This window comes from Myotis davidii, unplaced genomic scaffold (genome assembly GCF_000327345.1).
Source record: "Myotis davidii unplaced genomic scaffold, ASM32734v1 scaffold259, whole genome shotgun sequence".
NCBI lineage: Eukaryota > Metazoa > Chordata > Mammalia > Chiroptera > Vespertilionidae > Myotis > Myotis davidii.
The window spans coordinates 6,511,120-6,528,091 of record NW_006292687.1 but is presented as its reverse complement, the minus strand read 5'-3'; the positions used below and the strand labels follow the sequence as shown (position 1 = coordinate 6,528,091).

At 44.5% G+C, this 16,972-nt stretch overlaps 1 protein-coding gene across 1 annotated transcript; it reads right to left on the bottom strand.

Annotated features, from left to right (window-relative positions):
* Nucleotides 1-1,047: 1,047 nt before the first annotated feature.
* Nucleotides 1,048-16,870, bottom strand: TPGS2 (tubulin polyglutamylase complex subunit 2). Its single transcript, XM_015565557.1, has 6 exons — nt 16,768-16,870; nt 14,526-14,584; nt 7,518-7,605; nt 3,855-3,968; nt 2,187-2,347; nt 1,048-1,281 (listed from the first exon to the last, which is right to left on the bottom strand). Exons 1-6 carry the CDS (start codon nt 16,868-16,870, stop codon nt 1,048-1,050), a joined length of 759 nt encoding a protein of 252 aa, XP_015421043.1.
* Between the last annotated feature and the right edge of the window lie 102 nt (nt 16,871-16,972).

The window sequence follows — 16,972 nt, the reverse complement described above, 5'->3', positions numbered from 1 at the left end:
ATAAAGATGAATGATAAAATTCATGCTAATAATTTAAAATTTTAATTTTACTTAGAATAGCATTAACTAGCAAAAACCACCATAACAAGCTGCTAGAGGCCATGGAAGAAAGGAAAAACATTTTAGTACCTTTAATGGGACTGTTTCCTGATTGTGAACCGGAGACCTCACCTCTGTGCTTGCACTGGGCTCATGTCAGCAGTGACTGAGCTGTCCCTGCAAAGCAACTCTCGGGAGTTTGTTTTAAATGGCTGGAGGACAGCAGAGTGACCTCTGCTTTAGAGAAAGGTAATTTTGGCAAAAGCGCAAACATTACAACACAAAACTGGAAGCAAGAAACTTTATTTTAAAAAAAACTGAAAAAAATACGCAGATTTGTGGTGAAGAATATAAAGAACATACAGTTATATTTTCAAGAGTGTCCGTGGAACGTTATAATCATCAAATTAAGGTATCAACATTCTCTAACAAATATTTTGAACTGAGGAAGAACAGTGGCAAGATTCTAATGGGGTGCAGTCCAATAGAATTTTCTGTGGTGATAGAAATGTCCCATTATCTCTGCGCTGTCCATGTGGAATCCACTAGACACATGAATATTCAAAGTGTGGCTATAATGCAAGATACATAATAAGGACAAGGATTTGTAGTATAACTTAGATTTAAATAGCGACATGTGATTAGTGGCTACCAACAGAACATTGCAGTTCTAATGCCTCGTGGTTCTAAACCAGCGGCTTCTTTGGGGCACTCCTCAGTTACTGCTGGGGGGCTGCTGCTGGCAAGAGAGGAACCTCTGAACAGATCTATTTGGCTACTTTAAACAAGATCTAAAATTTTGCACAGCTTCTGGAGGTAGGGGTGGCATGAGAGGAGGACTCTCGGGGAGACCTGAGTATGCCCTTCCAACTCCTGGCTAATTCATGGGAGTAAGAGGCCTGGGGTTTGGTCACTCAGATGGGAGGAGGCCCTCAGGCTTGGGCCCCCCTGGGCATCTGTGCATGGAAATCATTGCTGTGGGGCTGCAGGGAGCTGAGGGAAGGGGACTCATTTCCGCACAGGGTTTCCAGAGGAGGACTTAGGGGTGGGAGGGGTGGAGGGAGGACCCAAGGGCCCTTTCTGGCTGCCTGCAGATGGAACAGGCCCTTTCTTTTTGGGGATTAAGATCTTGTTCTTACTCTTGAACACTTTGCTAGGATCCAGCTTGTTCACAAAGGAGTCAGTCTCTTCAGTGAGCAGGCTCGTGTTGTAGGTGATGGGCTTATACATGTTGAACCATTGCTGGAAGGCAGAATGGAGAGAGGGTCACAATCAAAGGAGAAATGCACTTGTTTATGCTATTCAGTGGGGATACAGGGAAGAGAGCCAGAGAGATGAAGCAAAGAGTAAGGTTTTATGAAAAAGTCCTCGAAATTCTATTAGACTTCCTGTGAACGTGACAACACACACATTGTTCCATGAGGTCTCAGAACCATTCAAGTAAATGCAGTAGGAGGACTACAAATCTGGGTAAATTTTCTTCCTTCTGTTCTAAGCCTAGGATGCTGGGTCTCAAATCCAGGGGACAGAGTCCTACGTGTTCTGCCCTCAAACCAGCCATTGCTCATCAGGTAGGTTTGGCAGGCTCTGTAACGTAAAGGAGGCGCACCCATACTCTGGAATTCTGTCATTGAGGACAGCTCTCTATGTACTGACAAGGAATGAGTTCCAAGACGGAGTGCTAAGTGAAAAGAAGGTACACACAAATGTGAACACCATTTCTGCACTCGTGATTGAGAAAAAAGGAACCAAAACCACATGCATGAGTGTCTTGGTAAGGGCACACGAGAAACTCCAAAAGTGGCTGCCTGTGGGGAGGTGAACTGGAAGCTGGGAACTGGAAAAGTAAGAGGCGACTTTTCCCCTTCCTGTGTGTGTGCCGCCCATCAAAACCCAGAGCGAAGGCCTGATAACATTTGATTAGAGAAAAACTCCCCAGCGATTCTGAGGATCAGCCAATTCGGGAACCACTGACCTAGATTGGTATAAAGTGGGGTGGGATCACCTGCCTCACTTATTGAAAGTGCAGATCTCTGGGCTCCACTCCAGATTCCTCAATCAGACGGGAAAGCTGGGAGTCTGCATTCAGGTCTTTCCTCAGAAGACTCTGATACATTCTACAGTTTGAGTGGACAGGTGGTCCTTACCTTGGCCTGTGGGCTGATGCCATAGCTGGTGAAGGCATACTGCCACTGGGGCAGGCCCAGGTGCGTGAGGAGCAGGCGGTAATAGGCGGTAAAGGTATCTGTGAGGAAATGCCAGTACAGTGCTCTGTCCAGGAACCAGATCTCAGTGTCTTGCGCTAATGCTGAAATAGCAAAGGACAGAAATGAAGGGATAGCTTAACAGTTTTCCTTTTATCCAAAGTCAATATATACTCATGATTTAAAAAAAATTCAAATAGTAAAAGTTCCTTTTTTTCCTTCCAACCTCCCAGTCCCATTCTCCAGTGGCCACCACTGCCGGCTGGTTTCTCGGATTCCTGATCAATGGACGGGGGCTTCTGCCACATGTGCCCCCGGCTATCTCAGCAGCGCTGCTTTTCCGGGTGGAAACAGTATTCCCTTCCCCAGGGGGTACACACGGCAGTCTCAGCTTTCCTGAGGGAGAGGAATCTAAATCACTCTGGCTTTCTGAAGACCTCTGTCAAGAGTTACAGTGCTGTGGGAAGCCACCTTGGACCAGCTCCCTCTCCTGGGAACCTGCCTGTGCTTCCGTGACATCCTGGTTGGGCAGAAGCAGGCACTGTTGTGCCAGGGCACGCCTCGCACCCGCTTCTCACCTGCCACTTTTACAACTGGCTGGCCGTCCTAGTTCATCTCCTGTCTAATGGCTGCCACATCTCCCTAAGTGGCCTCCAGGCTCCTCCTCTTCCCAAACTGCTTATGGTCACGTACATTTTCATGTGAATCCCGCCATTCTCCTGGAGAACGTCCTGGAGGTCCTACTTTCTTCTGTGTTACATCCAAACTCCTCCATCTGGCTTTCAGAACTCCACTCGAAAGGGAACCACCGGCCTCTGGCTTCATCTCCTCTTTATCAACAGGACGAACCATGGGAGTTTGGGGGGAATTCCTTCTCATTCCCCCCAAATCAGTTGCTCTTTCCTATGACATGGCTTTCACTAGTCTCTTTGCTTGGATGCCTCTTTTGCCAGCAAACCCTTTAGCCCCACCCCGTATCTCATTCCTACCCTATGTCAGAGGCAGCTCAAAGGCCTTTCACAAAGATCCCTCAGGTGAAGACCTCTCTCCTTCCCCGAGGTTAGTTAAGTCCTGTGTGTCTTCTCTCCAGACCAGGCGGAGAGCCTGGAAGGAGCCTGGGCCTTGTCCAGCTCTGTTCACAGCCCCCAGGCAGGGCCTGAACTGCTGGTAGCTGCCAGGTAGTAGCCCTGCTCAAGGCCAGAGCCATTTTCTCCTGACTTCCTATCTGTGCTTAAACTGAAGTCTAGTAATTCAGGTTTTTATTGCTGTTAACTGGGCGACATAATGAAGCACTGAAGAAAGACCATGTTTCTCCTAAATGCTTTTCTAACACATGAGCCTGCTGGAGGAGCTATAAATAGAATGAATTCTTCTACTCTTATTCACTTATTACCCTAATCCCATTATTTTGCAATAACGCACAAATGATGATAGCTTAAAAAGACTAGTAATGGGCACAGAGAGGGGTGCTCAGAGAGGTCTTGGCACCTATATGAGGCCGGTGGTATGTCAGGAGATCAGGAAGGAGTGTGCCTTTTGTGTGGTGGCTGTAGAGCAAGGTCAGCCAGGGCTGTCCCCAAACCACAGACCATGCTTGTCAATGATTCCTACCTGGTTTCCCTTTTTTGTAGACGAGGCAAACCTTCCCATTCCCGTTGCAAGGGTCCAGCTCAAATATCACACTGCGAGCGTCAAAGTGGGGCTTCTCTGGCTGGTTCTCACTGGCTGCAAACCCAGAAGGTAATGGTGATGTTCAAACATACTCAACTCAAGCACATACTTATGCATCCAGCTTTGCTCGCATGCAAAAACGGGGTAAAAAGCTTTCTGGCAGACATAGCCTTAAATATTTTCCAGAATTGGACAAATGAATTCTATACTCTAAATACCCAGACCTTATCCATGGTCCAGGCCTTTTGTCTGGGCTCCCTTATCACCAACAGTGCCACGAATCTGGGCGAAGGTGGCAGAAGGAGAATGAACTCAACTTCTTGGGAGTGGGACTCCATAAAGGCAGAGAGATTTAAATGACCTGATGTTGTCCTAACCTTTTTCTTTTCCTCAGGCAACTGCTTTCCCCTTTTTTATAGCATTTTATGATCTTTTGATTAGAATCCCTTTTCTCAGTCTAAAATGTATATAATATTTAATTATATTATTATGTTATAATTAATGCTAGGTCTGGCTTGAATTAGAAATACCTACCTAGAAATCAAGTATTATGAAATAACATAAAAAAAGATATTCTTAGAAATGCAAGCATCAGAAACCTTCTCTTCTGTCACTACAGCTAATATGCAATAAAGATTAGTATTAGTGACAGGGGTGCAGTTTACTAACCTAGGAGAGATTAGATCAAAGTATATAAATATAATATTTACATATCCTGTATAATAAAGAGCTAATATGCTAATTAGACCAAACAGCAGAACAGTTGTCTGAACCTGGGCCTGCAAGGACTGACCGAGGCAGGCGGGGCTATGAGGGCCGAGCCCCTTGCACGAATTTCGTGCATCAGGCCTCTAGTACAGCGGTTCTCAACCTGTGGGTTGCGACCCCTTTGGGGGTCGAACGACCCTTTCACAGGGGTTGCCTAAGACCATCCTGCATATCAGATATTTACATTACGATTCATAACAGTAGCAACATTACAGTTATGAAGTAGCAACGAAAATAATTTTATGGTTGGGTCACATGAGGAACAGTATTTAAAGGGCCAGAAGGTTGAGAACCACTGCTCTAGTACATTGTAAAAGGGAAAGAAGCAGGCTAACTTCTAATTCAGAGCAGAAGTTTGTACCTTCTTGTGTATCGTCCTCCAGGTCAGCCAGAGTTGGTGCATTAGGAAGTGAGTACATAGAAGACTGGTTGAGTTGAGTCAGTTTTGTGATACTATTGATTGCCATGTTGCCCAATGGGATGGTGTGCTCTATGGGAACATTACAAAGAATTACATGGAGGAAAACCTTAGTGACCATGGTTGTTAGTAGGGCTTCTGATTAGGTAACCCAAGCCCACCTACTGTTTGATCCTAGGCCTGAGGAAGCTGATGGAGAGTGGAAAGAAGAGAATCAATGCACAACATGCTCCAAAGCACCAACCTTTCATGTAAAAAAAATCAACCGGGGCCATAGGCGAAGAGTCCCCACTGCACGTGGCAGGGCAGAGCACTGAAGGACAGTTACAAAGGGGATGCTCCAGAGGAACTGAGAAATCTGGGCAGGAGCCCTGTTTGAAGAGCAAAGGACTTAACAATGTTTCTGTCCCTTCTGCCCCTTGCATTAAGTTATACGTACTTTCCAAAGGAGTAGCAGCTTTGTTAATAGACCTGACCCTTCTACCTTCTTGTTATGAGCTTTCACGATGGAAAACATCTCCTGCTCTACTTCATTTTTCCTCATTCAGTGAGAAAACTTAAGATCCGGTCAAGGGCATGTGCGTGGGTTGCGGGCACATCCCCACTAGGAGATGTGCAGGAGGCAGCTGATCGATGTTTCTCTCTCATCGATGTTTCTAACTTTCTATATCTTTCACTTCCTCTCTGTAAAAAATCAATAAAATATATTAAAAAAAAAAAAAAGAGGCTTCTTGCTTGGTTTGTCTTCTGTGATTAGGGTGTAAGTAAGAAATATACACACTGCCCTGGCCTGTGAGGCTCAGTTGGTTGCAGCGTAGTCCCATACACCAACCAAAAGGTGTCAGGTTAGCTTCCCAGTCAGGGCAGGTGTTGGAGGTAAACTGATCAATGTTTCTGTCTCAAAATGATGTCTCAATATCAATGTCTCTCTTTCCCCTATTTGCTCGCTCTCTCAAAAAAAATTCAATTAAAAAAAATACTCAGGCTACATATTTTCCTTATTATATAGAGTCCTTCCAATATAAGATGGTGGACACGGGATGGCACACAAAGACTTTGATCTTTGACTGCTAAAAAATTGGAATGGCTGAGGCAATAAAGCAGCTGGTGTACAGACCATGGAATGAATGTTCAAGAAGAGACCACTAAAGAGGCGGGCATTAGTAGCTGCCTCCACTGGCTTTTCTGTTACTGACTAGCTACCCAGTGGAATGGGTGTGGTAATGGGGATAGAAGATGAGTTGGGAGGATGAAATTAGAGAAGGTACTGTACCAGTGAAGAGGGACTCATTCATAAAAGCATCATGAAATGCTTCTGAGGCAGGCTTGTGAGGGGCTAACTCCATGATGTGGGCCAGGGATTCTGACAGGCAGTCTAGACTTTCCACTCTCTCTATTCTACACCCCAAAGGCCATAGCCATGCTATAAAGGAGGGTTCTGATACTGGTGCCAAGGATGTTTCTAGGCCATTTGAGGAAAGTTTTCTAAGCTAAAAGTTCATGATAAATGCTCAGTAGAGAACTATAAAAAGTGCCTCTTCACATCTGTGAGAGAGAAACACTAAGGCTTTGAGAATCACCAAAAAAGGGCAACTCAAGAGGCAGAGGCAATGAAGGAGGTCAGTTCTGCAGATCTATGCAAGAGGAGGCACTGCATTCGGTGACAGCATGAAGAGGTGAAGGTGCTTCCCAAGGACGAAGTAGAACTGGGGATGTAGTGGAGTCTGGATGCAATACAGGCCTCCTGGGGACGGGAAGTCTGTGCCAAGAATGGGCTGGACTCCAGTGGCTAGATCAGGGTTTCCCAGCCTATGAAAAGTTACTGGAGTCTTCACCTAAATGTGCAGCACTGCCTTTCATGCTACATAGCACCTGTATCTCCGCTGTGAGTTCCCACGAGTTTCCACATCTGCAGCACACAAGTCTGTCCGGGCACATTTAGTGGAGCAGCTGGTGACTCAGCTGAGATGGGGGGCAGAGAAGGAAAGGCTCTGGCCTGAGATCAGAGCCCTGAGGGCTTCATATGCAGGGAGTGAAGGAAGGAGCCCTTTGGTGACCACCAGAGGCTGTCACTGCAGCTCACCCTGAGGAGACTGCTCTGCGAGGAGTCCCCAGAGGCTTTAAATTTGAGCTGGCTTAGGATTTTTGTGGACTGATTATTTTTTCCTCCACCTAATTTCAATAGGAAACTTCTAAAATAAACTTCTAGTTAAGTACTGGCTAGACTCTGACGTGGGAGTTGGGGGTGGAGAAATGACACGTATTTTAGCTTTGGTTACAGCTTCTGGGCACTGCACTTTAGGAGAAGCCATGAAAACCATCCAGATTCAAAGACTCCAAGGTTGTAAAGTCCTCAGAGCTGTTTCATCTACCCTCCCAGGCAGGAGAATGTTCCCCTATAGCCAGGGCTGACTCACCATCCAGCTTCACACTCCATGTCATGTGGAAGCCGTTGGTCACCAGGTAAAAATTCTTGATATCCTCGGGCAGCACGCAGTTATTTTTCTAGAATCATAAGAACAGATAAGGTGATGGCTGGGGAAGAGAGCACAAGGCTGTGCCTCAAGGCAACGGGGGACACTATTTATCGTGGTTCAGATCCCCCCAATAGGAAGACCATGATAATTATCTACAAAACTCTATTCGAGTCCAGGGTCAAAATGGCACCTCAACTCACTTCCTCCCACAGACACCCAAACGTACAGCTACAGATTGAATAACTCCCTTCAAAAGAAATCCAGAAACTAGCTGAATGATTCCTACATGTCAGGCAAACGTGAAAAAACTCACAGAGAACTACGTAGGAAAGGTGACCACAAGCTCACTATAAAACCCACCCTTGGTGCAGTGCCTCATAACTTCCAGGTTCTTCCTGCAGAGCAAAGAGTTTGGATCATACATCTGACACCCCAACTTTTAAGAATGCACCCGAGAGAAGGATGCACTAAAGCATCTAGCTCTGAAAGCCAATGGGTACAAAAGACTCACAAGGCAGTTCTCGAAGGGCTCAGACGGACTCCCAAGGCTATCCTCCCAGGGCCAGTGCAGAACAGACTGAAGTCAGAGCCTTGTGGTGAAGGAGGCCTATAGGCTTATCTTAAAAACTTCTGCCTGAGGAGTAGGCTTCCAATTTAACACACATCTAGATGAGCCAACTGAAGACTCTCCAGGGACCAGGAGGCTGGCGATACCTTAATCTTTCCTTCTGCCTCACTGCAGGTTGCAGGTGTCTCTGGAAAGGAGCCTGTGCATGTCTGACACCCTGGCTTTTTGTAGCTGCTGCTCAGAGGACACACCCTTGGTTGACTGGTGCTGGTGCACAGCCAGACATATTACTGGGTCCCACAGGACTGTAACAAACAGAGTAACAGTTCTTAACTAGCTGTATCGCAAAGCACAGCTCAAAAGCAGCAGAATGAAATGCTCAGCATTTCCTTGAAATAAGCCTATTTGTAGATCTTAAAAGGTACAGCCCGAGGATCAGGCTTATAATTTAACAACATGTAAGATGTAAGGGCCAACTGCAGCCCCCTCTAGAAATGGGGAGGACAGTGGGTGCCATATTCACACTCTCCCTCTACCCCACCCCTGGTCGTTGGTACCTCTGTGAATGGAGGTTGCGCACACATCTGGTGGCCAGCAGGGCTTGTTTTCACAAGGTTAATGGGATAGTAGCAAACAAAGAAACAGTTCTTAACAGACAAGCCTATCTCCCAGTCTTACCCAGAAGAGTATTTCCAAAGTATTTGCATATTTTAAATGCAGCTTTCATTCAGCTGCTTCTAGGTGCTCACTGAAATCCTCCCATTTGGGACACTGATAGATCTTGGCCCACCCTCAACTACTGGGAGCCATAAGGACAAAGTAGGCTGGACAATCATATACATCTGACAGAAAACCAAGAGCTAGGACAGAGTTGAACAATAAGGTTCAAGACTGAAAGAGGTGGCTATTTCATCTAATGCACAGAAACCAACAGAGAGTTGAGAAAATGAAGAAATAGAATATGTTCCAAATGAAAGAACAAGAAAAAACAATAGGAAATGACCTTAATGAAAAGAAGTGATTTACTGATAAGAACTCAAAAATAATGGTCATAAAATGCTCATTGAGTTCAGGAGAACAATACATAAATAAAATGAGAATTTCAACAAACAGAAAATATTAGTACCAAAAAGAAATAACAGAGGTGCAGAGTACAAGTAATAAAATGGGAAAAAAGTATCTATGGAGGGTTTTAAAAGCAGGCTAGATGAAGTGGTAGAAAGGATCAGCAAACTAGAAGACAAGGGTAATGGAACTCATCCAATGAGATCAGACAGAAGAAAAAGAAATAGAAAACACTAAAGATAGTTTAAGGGACTTATGGGACAATATCAAGCAGACCCTTTTGTATTATAGGGGTCCCAGAAGAAGAGATGGACAAAGGGGCAGAAAGCTTATTTGAAGAAATAATGACTGAAACTTCCCTAACCAGGGAAAGGAAACAGACATCTCAATCCAGGAAGCTCAGAATTCCAAAAAAGATGAATCCAAACAGACATTATAATTAAGTTATGAAAAGTTAAAGATAAGGAGAAAATCTTAAAAGCAGCAAGAGAAACAAGAGAACCCCCATTAAGGCCATCAGGAGATTTTTAGGCAGAAACTTGACAGGCCAGAAGAGAGTGGCACAAAATATTCAAAGTGCCAGAGAAAAAACCAACCAAGAACACTCTACTTGGTACAGCTGTCCTTCAGAATTGAAGGAGAATCAAAAGCTTTCCAAAGAAGCAAAAGCTAAAGGTATTCATCACCACTAGATCAGTCTTTCAGTTGAAAGGGCACTAATTAGTAACAGGAAAACATATGAAAGTATAAATCTCATAGGCAAAGGTAAATATATAATTAAATTCAGAATAATCTAATGTCATGGTGCTGGGTTGATCACTTATAAATCTAGTATAAGTGTTAAGACAAAAGTAGTAAAAATAACTATAACTACAGCAGTTTGTTAATGGATACACAAGATAGAGGTATAAATTGAGATTTTTAAAAAAATGTGCGGCAGGGAGGGAGAGTAAAAATAATAACATAGAGCTTTAGAATACATTCAAACTGAAGTTATTATCAACTTAAAATAGACTGTTATAAATTGTTTTATGTAAACCTCATGGTGAACACAAAAAAGCCTATAGTAGATATATAAGAAATAAAGGGAAAGCAATCTAAGCATACCTCTACAGAAAATAATCAAATCACAAATGAAGAGAGCAAAAGAAGAAAAAAAGGACAAAAGAATTATAAAACAACCAGAAATCAATGAACAAAATGGCAGTAAGTCCAAACATAATCAATAATTACTTTAATGTAAATGGATTAAATTCTCCAATAAAAAGACAAAAAGTGCCTGAAAGGATTAAAAAGCTCAGTTTGGCTCCGTGGATAGAGCATCGGCCCTAGGACTGAAGGGTCTCGGGTTCCATTCCAGTCAAGGGGATGTACCTTGGTTGCCAGCTCGGTCCCCGGCCCTCTCTCACATGAATGTTTGTCTCTCTGTCTCTCCCTCTCTCTTCCACTCTCTCTAAAAATCAATGGATTCCCACCAGCAGTGAAGGAGAATTCCTTTTTTCCACATCCTCTCCAGCACTTGTCCTTTGTTGATGACAGCCATTCTGACAGGTGTGAGATGCTACCTCATTGTTGTTTTGATTTGCACATCCTCTGTGCTTTCAGAGAGGGAAAGTATGCACCCAGAATGCCTTTCTCCCTGTCCCCAATCTAGCACAGGAAGCCCACAAAGACCAGTGTCCTGACAAAGTTCATGTGCCTTCTATCACCTCAAAAGGCCAGCTTCTGCTATGATTTTGGTCACTAGAACCATCTAGTGGTGAACACAGGAAATTACTGCCTATGAGCCTTTCCTAACCTGGATTCTATGAGATCCCAGCTGAGAAGGGCTGGTGGCACTGTTAAATTTTAAGTTATGCTGAAGAATTCTAGTAGCAGCGATTATAAAATTTATTATGGCATTCATTTCATGAAGAAGAAAAATTGGCATTTATGCCAATATTTAAAAAATTATTCAGATCATGAAAATAGAAAAAAAAATCAGCGAAATCTAGTATTGAATACATTTCAATACTAATATAAAACACAAAATTGTTGCGGCCAAAGGTAAACTGAGGGGGGAGGGGGGATGAAAGGATTAAGGAAAGACAGATAAGAGAATGAAAGCTGGGTCTCGGTGGGACGCTGCTCCCTGATGAGGAGACAGCGCCAGCGCCCACAAGCTGTGTCTTTATTTTATAGCAGATGCCACGAGGCAAAGTAGGGGCGTGATCACGTTGTTTACAGCATTCTCGTGAGCGCCAACCCTACTCAACTACATGCACCTGAACTCTAGCACAAGGCACGTGGGGCTACGTGTCTGGACCATATGTTCAAGCTTACAACCACAGTCGTTGGCTATAATTGTGCTGGGTGGGCCCTGCCCTCCAGCTGGGACTTGCATTTGGCAATGAGAGGACCCTGACCTTTCATTAGTCCGAGGCTTGAACCTGGCCAAAACACTGTAGCCGCGCCCCATACAAAACGTTAAGTAAGCCAAGTTCATAAGAAACTTAAGCCTGCACTGTTGTTTCCATATAAATCACCGCTGGTTCTGGCTCTGCTGCTTCCTTGCACAGGCCTTACCACCGGGCAGCTGGCTATGGCTGGTCCCGAGTGCACTTCAGGCCCTTCCCTCAGAGTGGGCTGTCAGGGGACCACTTTTAGGTCGCTCCTCTGCCTGGCCAGTAATGCAGGGGTGCTGCCGTTTTCATTTCTCTCCTGTCCAACCTGGAAAGAAACTGCTCTTCTCTGGGGAGCAATCTGCGCATGGCAGGGGACTGCTCCCTATGGTTCATGCCTGGTCTTTATTTTTTGTGGGGTGAAAAGGGAAAGACAACTTGCAGAAAGCGAATGGAAGAGGGGTTATGAGGATTAGAGAGAGGACTTAAGGAGAAAGTCAAGAAAGGAGAATAGTGCTTCCCAGTGTTGAAGTAAGTGTGGCATTGCCACACTACTGCAATCTGTGTGCCCTGATGATGACTCACATAATTCCCCATGTCCTCTTCTCCAAAGGAGGCTGTCTACAATACCTTTTTACTGTCTCATCAGCTGAAGGATCTGAGCCACTCTGGTGTTTGGGGAGCTGTCAGCTTGATTCCCAGAGAGGCATCCTGAGCACTGCCTGCACCTCAAGCGAAGGGCCAGGGGCCATCACTGCCTCCTGCTCACCTTTTCCACTTCTAGGACTCCTATACCTGCTGTTCTCTCCTTTTCAGGGGCCACTTCTCAGGCAAAGGGGCTGGGTAGCAGACGCAGGAACAGGCCGACAAAAGGGCCAGAGCATACAAAGTGGTTTCATGGGTTTTTGTCCACAACGGGCAGGCGCTCCATGAGCCCATCTGCAGCGTTGGCCAGAAAAAGAGTTGCCATCAGGAGGAGCACTGAAATGTGACTGCAAACGTGAGGCAATGAGGACATGTCCATCTGCTGAATTCGGGGAGGACAGCCATGCAGTGGAAGGAAAACCTGGATGGGCTGTGGAGGGATGGGGTGAGATTCCCAGAAGAATTCTCAAATACATTCTTAAACTCCCTCCTGAGGAGAGGAGGAAGGCCTGGTTAGCTGGAACCTTTTTCCTTGGTGAGTGGGGTAAGAAAGTTTGGGGCGAGGGCGGAGTTGCTTCGGACTCAGAGGAGAGGCAGCATACTCATACCCTCTAAAACTGAATGATGAGAAAATCTATAAGTATCGCTTTGTCTGGGGCCCACGTATTGTGAAGCTCTGTAGTGGCAGACATCAGTCAAGAAACCTTCAAAAGAGCTGATAAAAGATCAGGAGGAATGTAATAAACCATGTCAACAAGGCCAGGCTGGCACAGCCACAGACAGCCTCAGCAGCAGCTGGCTCTGCTGAACAGCCAGTAAGAGTTCAACAGGCAGACACTGTTCCGGAATTCCCTTTTCTATTATGGGTTGTGAGTAGAAATGGGAGTGGGGGCTGAGTAAGCGCATGAGAAAGGTTGGGGAGCTGCTGAGCTGAGGTCATGCAGAGAAACATCAACCACAGTACTCAGCTGCCAGGGGAGCTGCTGCTGGCTCAGCCTGGGAGGGGTGAGCCCTGCTTGCAAGGACCAAACATGCACACGTGCACATGAACCCATCTACCCATCACCTGCTTGGCAGCTGGGGACAAGGCTGCCACAGTGTTGTGCACTGGCAGAGGAGCAGTCTGGCAGAGCAGAACGAACAGGCAGGCAACTCTGTGTTCAAATTCAGCCTCTGCCACTTGGTAGCTACATGGCCCAGAACAAACTCCTTAATCTCTATGACCCGCAGTTCCTTCATCTACTAGTATAACAAGGAGCTATCAATACCCATCTTGCAGGGTTACTATGAGGATTAAACGAAATAACTTAAGTGACATGTGTTAGCAGGTACTCATTACACCAGTGGTCGCCAACCTTTTGGACCTCACGAACCACCAGTGGTCTGCGGACCACCAGTTGGCGACCGCTGCATTACATGACAGGGTAATTTCTTGTTCCTTACTCAAATGCATTTGCTGCTATTTAGCCACAATGGCTTCTCCTGACTTCCCAGTTCCCCACTTAAAGTATTTCAATGGCTCCCCTTTACACCCAAGATAAAGAGTGATCTCCTGATGATCTAAGAAATTTTACATGTCCTGGTCCTTGTCAACCTCTCTCCCTTGCTCTCCTGTGCTCCAGCCACATGGACCTCCTTTATGCTCTTGGAAAATAAATCCATCTCGAAGCCTTCAGCAAGGTTGAAAGCCCCTTCTTCCAGAACTCACCTGCCTGGCTAACAGCTCCACATAACTTCTTTGGAAAAAACTTTTCTCACCCTCCAGACTAAGTCAGGCCTCTGACAATGCTCTCTTCACCTCACTTTCAGTGCTCAGTCTGCTTTGTAATGATACCTGCAATGATTTACACTATGTCTCAGTAAGGTAAAGAGGTAAGAAGCTGTGCTCTTTTTATTACCACTGATTCCCCAGGGCTCAGCTCCAAGGACAATGCCTGGCCCATTTTAAAAGCTTTAAACATCTGTTGAATAAATTTAAGTTCTGAGGAGGGTTGGGAAGCACTACTATTAATCTGGTTAGCACTTCTCTACCACACTAACCACGTTCTGCCTGGCATGCGTATTGATATTTACTTTTTCCTTTCCTTGCTGGAGTTTCAGTTTTGCTGTATAGACTCTGAATGTTCCACTGCCTCCACATGACAGGCTCAGAGGCGAGGACCCATGCTGGGAAATAGCACAGAATGGAAGAGAGTGTTAAGTGGACTGAACAGAGAGAAGACAGTTGTGGACTGAGATAAGAATGGTTTCCTGCCCTAACCTTTCCTTCTCAGGAGCACTTAAACTGACCTTCATTGGAAGATGAGAATTTTCTATGATGGTCACCTCTGTCACACCTGGGGATGATTCTGAAAGAGGAAAACAAGAACCTGTAGAGTTGCTACTGGCCGGCTCTCACACATTTCTATAACAGACAGGTGAATGTGCTCAGATCAGAGAAAGTGGACTGCACCTGACTTAAAAATCATGGCCAAAGAGACAGCCAAATTTACACTTAATTGTAGGGTTTCTTTTGTTTGTTTTTGTGGATTTATTATATATACAAGATCATGTCATCTACAAATAGCAATAGTTTATTTCCTTCTTTCCAGTTTGTATGTCTTTATTTTCTTGACTAACTGTCCTGACTAGATTCTCCAATACAATATTGAATAGAAGTGGTAAAAAGGGAATTCTTATTATTTATAATGCTTAGATAGCTTACTTCTAGGTTTTTGAGTGTTTCTTTTTTTAAACTTCTAGTTTTTTGAGTGTTTCTTTTTTTTAAACTAAAACAGTGTTGTATTTTGTCAAGTGCTTTCTCTACACCTACTGACATGATTATGTGTTTTTTGTCATTTATTCTATTAACAAGGTGCACTACATTAATTGATTTTCATATGTTCAATAAGCTGCACATTCCTGGGCTAAGTCACAGTGGGTATATAATATTTTAATGTTAGTGAATTTGGTTTGATAGTATTTTGTTGGGGATTTTTAAATGTTTGGTTTTGGACAGAAATATTGCAGTTGTGAAGTTATTTCATATTTTTAGGAAAGAAATTTGGGGGAGGGGGGTGGTTTGCTTACCACACACCTACCATTGACTTCAGCTACCTGGTTTTAAAAAATCCTCTTAATATATTTTCAAAACAAAATACAAATGTGAAAAAATATAATTGATTTTCAATTTGTGATTAACTTGAAATTATGAGCTTTGATTAAATTTATAAAGAGAATGTTTAATGGGAGGCTAGATTCACTGTACATTCAATTACCAGAGTTGTTTAATTCCTTAGGTAGGTTTAGCTTTGAACTATTACCAATTTGCCAAACATTTGAAATGAGTAATAGAATACATTAAAAGTACAAATAGAATTTAAAATGTTTACAGTCATTTAATTATTCAGGTTTTTTCACTTAAGGGATATTTAGTTAGCTGGACTTAAGTAGATTAAACATTAATCAAAAGAAAACTTATTTACTGAAAAAGTCCTAGATTTATAAAGAGAATAATGAAGCAAGCCTGTAAAATAGCAAGACCTACCTGCCTACCCAGGAGTATAAGATGAAACAGAGCAGAAGTCTACATGAGAATGAGACAGGATATAGGTGGTGGTCATTAGATTTCTCCTTGCCCAGTTCTATAACTTCATTGCTAAAATTTATTAATTCTCCAACCACAGCTTGGTGTTTCATACCTCATTTACGGCTTTAGGCACTGGGAAATACAGTTCCTATCCTCATGAACTTCTATTACAGAAAAGAGACAGACAAATCTAAAAAGCAACCAAATCAATACATAATTCTAAGTAGTGGTAAAGCCATAAGGATTTTAAAAAAAGGTAGGCTAAAGGACAAGAGAGTGATAAGGAAGGGTGTTATATATAATCAGAGAAGGCTTCACGGAGGTGGTGCTATTTCATCACAGATCTGAATGAAATGAGGGAGATTTAGAAAAAGGTAATTTCAGTGACACGTCTCACAAATTGCAAAGCTTAATGTGTTTATGGTACAACACAGCAAAAGCACAGTGAAATCAGAAAGACAGATGAGGGAAACTCACGAGGGACTGACTGTGTCATGGTTCAGTATTTGGATTTCATTGTAAATGTGATGGGAGGACATCCAGTCATGCTATCCAGCGGGCTTAGTCTGCCTTTCTCTTTATCTGGCTAAATCCCATTTGTCTTGCAAAATCCAGCGTCACGCGTGGCAACTATTCCTTAACTCCCAGGTGAGGCCAATCGCCAACTCCTGTGTGCTGCTTCAGAACAATAGATTACCGATCTCCTCTCACACTTCTGGGGCCCTCGTCTTCAGATTTTTTTCACTTGAATGTCTTCAATTCCCCCATCTTTGTAGTCCCAGCAACACAGCGGTGGTTGCTAACCAAAGGTACGCTGAAGGACACGCCCGTTCAGTAGTGCCGGGCGCGGTTGCCTGGGGAGGTGGCTGCAGCGTCCTCCCAGCTCCCTGTCGCCAGAGCGCGATCCAGGGCTTCCAGGACACTGCCTCCGCCAAGAACGCGTCTCGGGAGACCCAAACTCACCAATGTCAGGAGTCTGCTGCTCCCGTGCACGTCTTTGCCCACCTTTGCAGGGCCTGCGGGACGACCTCGAGTGCGAGAACCTCCGGGCTTCCCAATTCTGCATCCCTACACCCCCTGCAAAGCTCGCCCTTTCCTCCTTAACAACGGTAGCCCCCGCAGCGATGCCCCCCGACGTGCCAGGTGGTGCCGCCACTGTGCCCCAGCC

Bases quoted from the DNA above. Each gene is read 5' to 3' on its own strand.
- TPGS2 (XM_015565557.1), bottom strand. From the start codon at position 16,870: ATGCAGAATTGGGAAGCCCGGAGGTTCTCGCACTCGAGGTCGTCCCGC. The intron at 3,969-7,517 runs GTGAGTCAGCCC...CTGGGTTTGCAG, and splicing joins ATGGAGTGTGAAGCTGGATG to CCAGTGAGAACCAGCCAGAG. The intron at 2,348-3,854 runs GTAGGAATCATT...TTGCTATTTCAG, and splicing joins CTACAAAAAAGGGAAACCAG to CATTAGCGCAAGACACTGAG.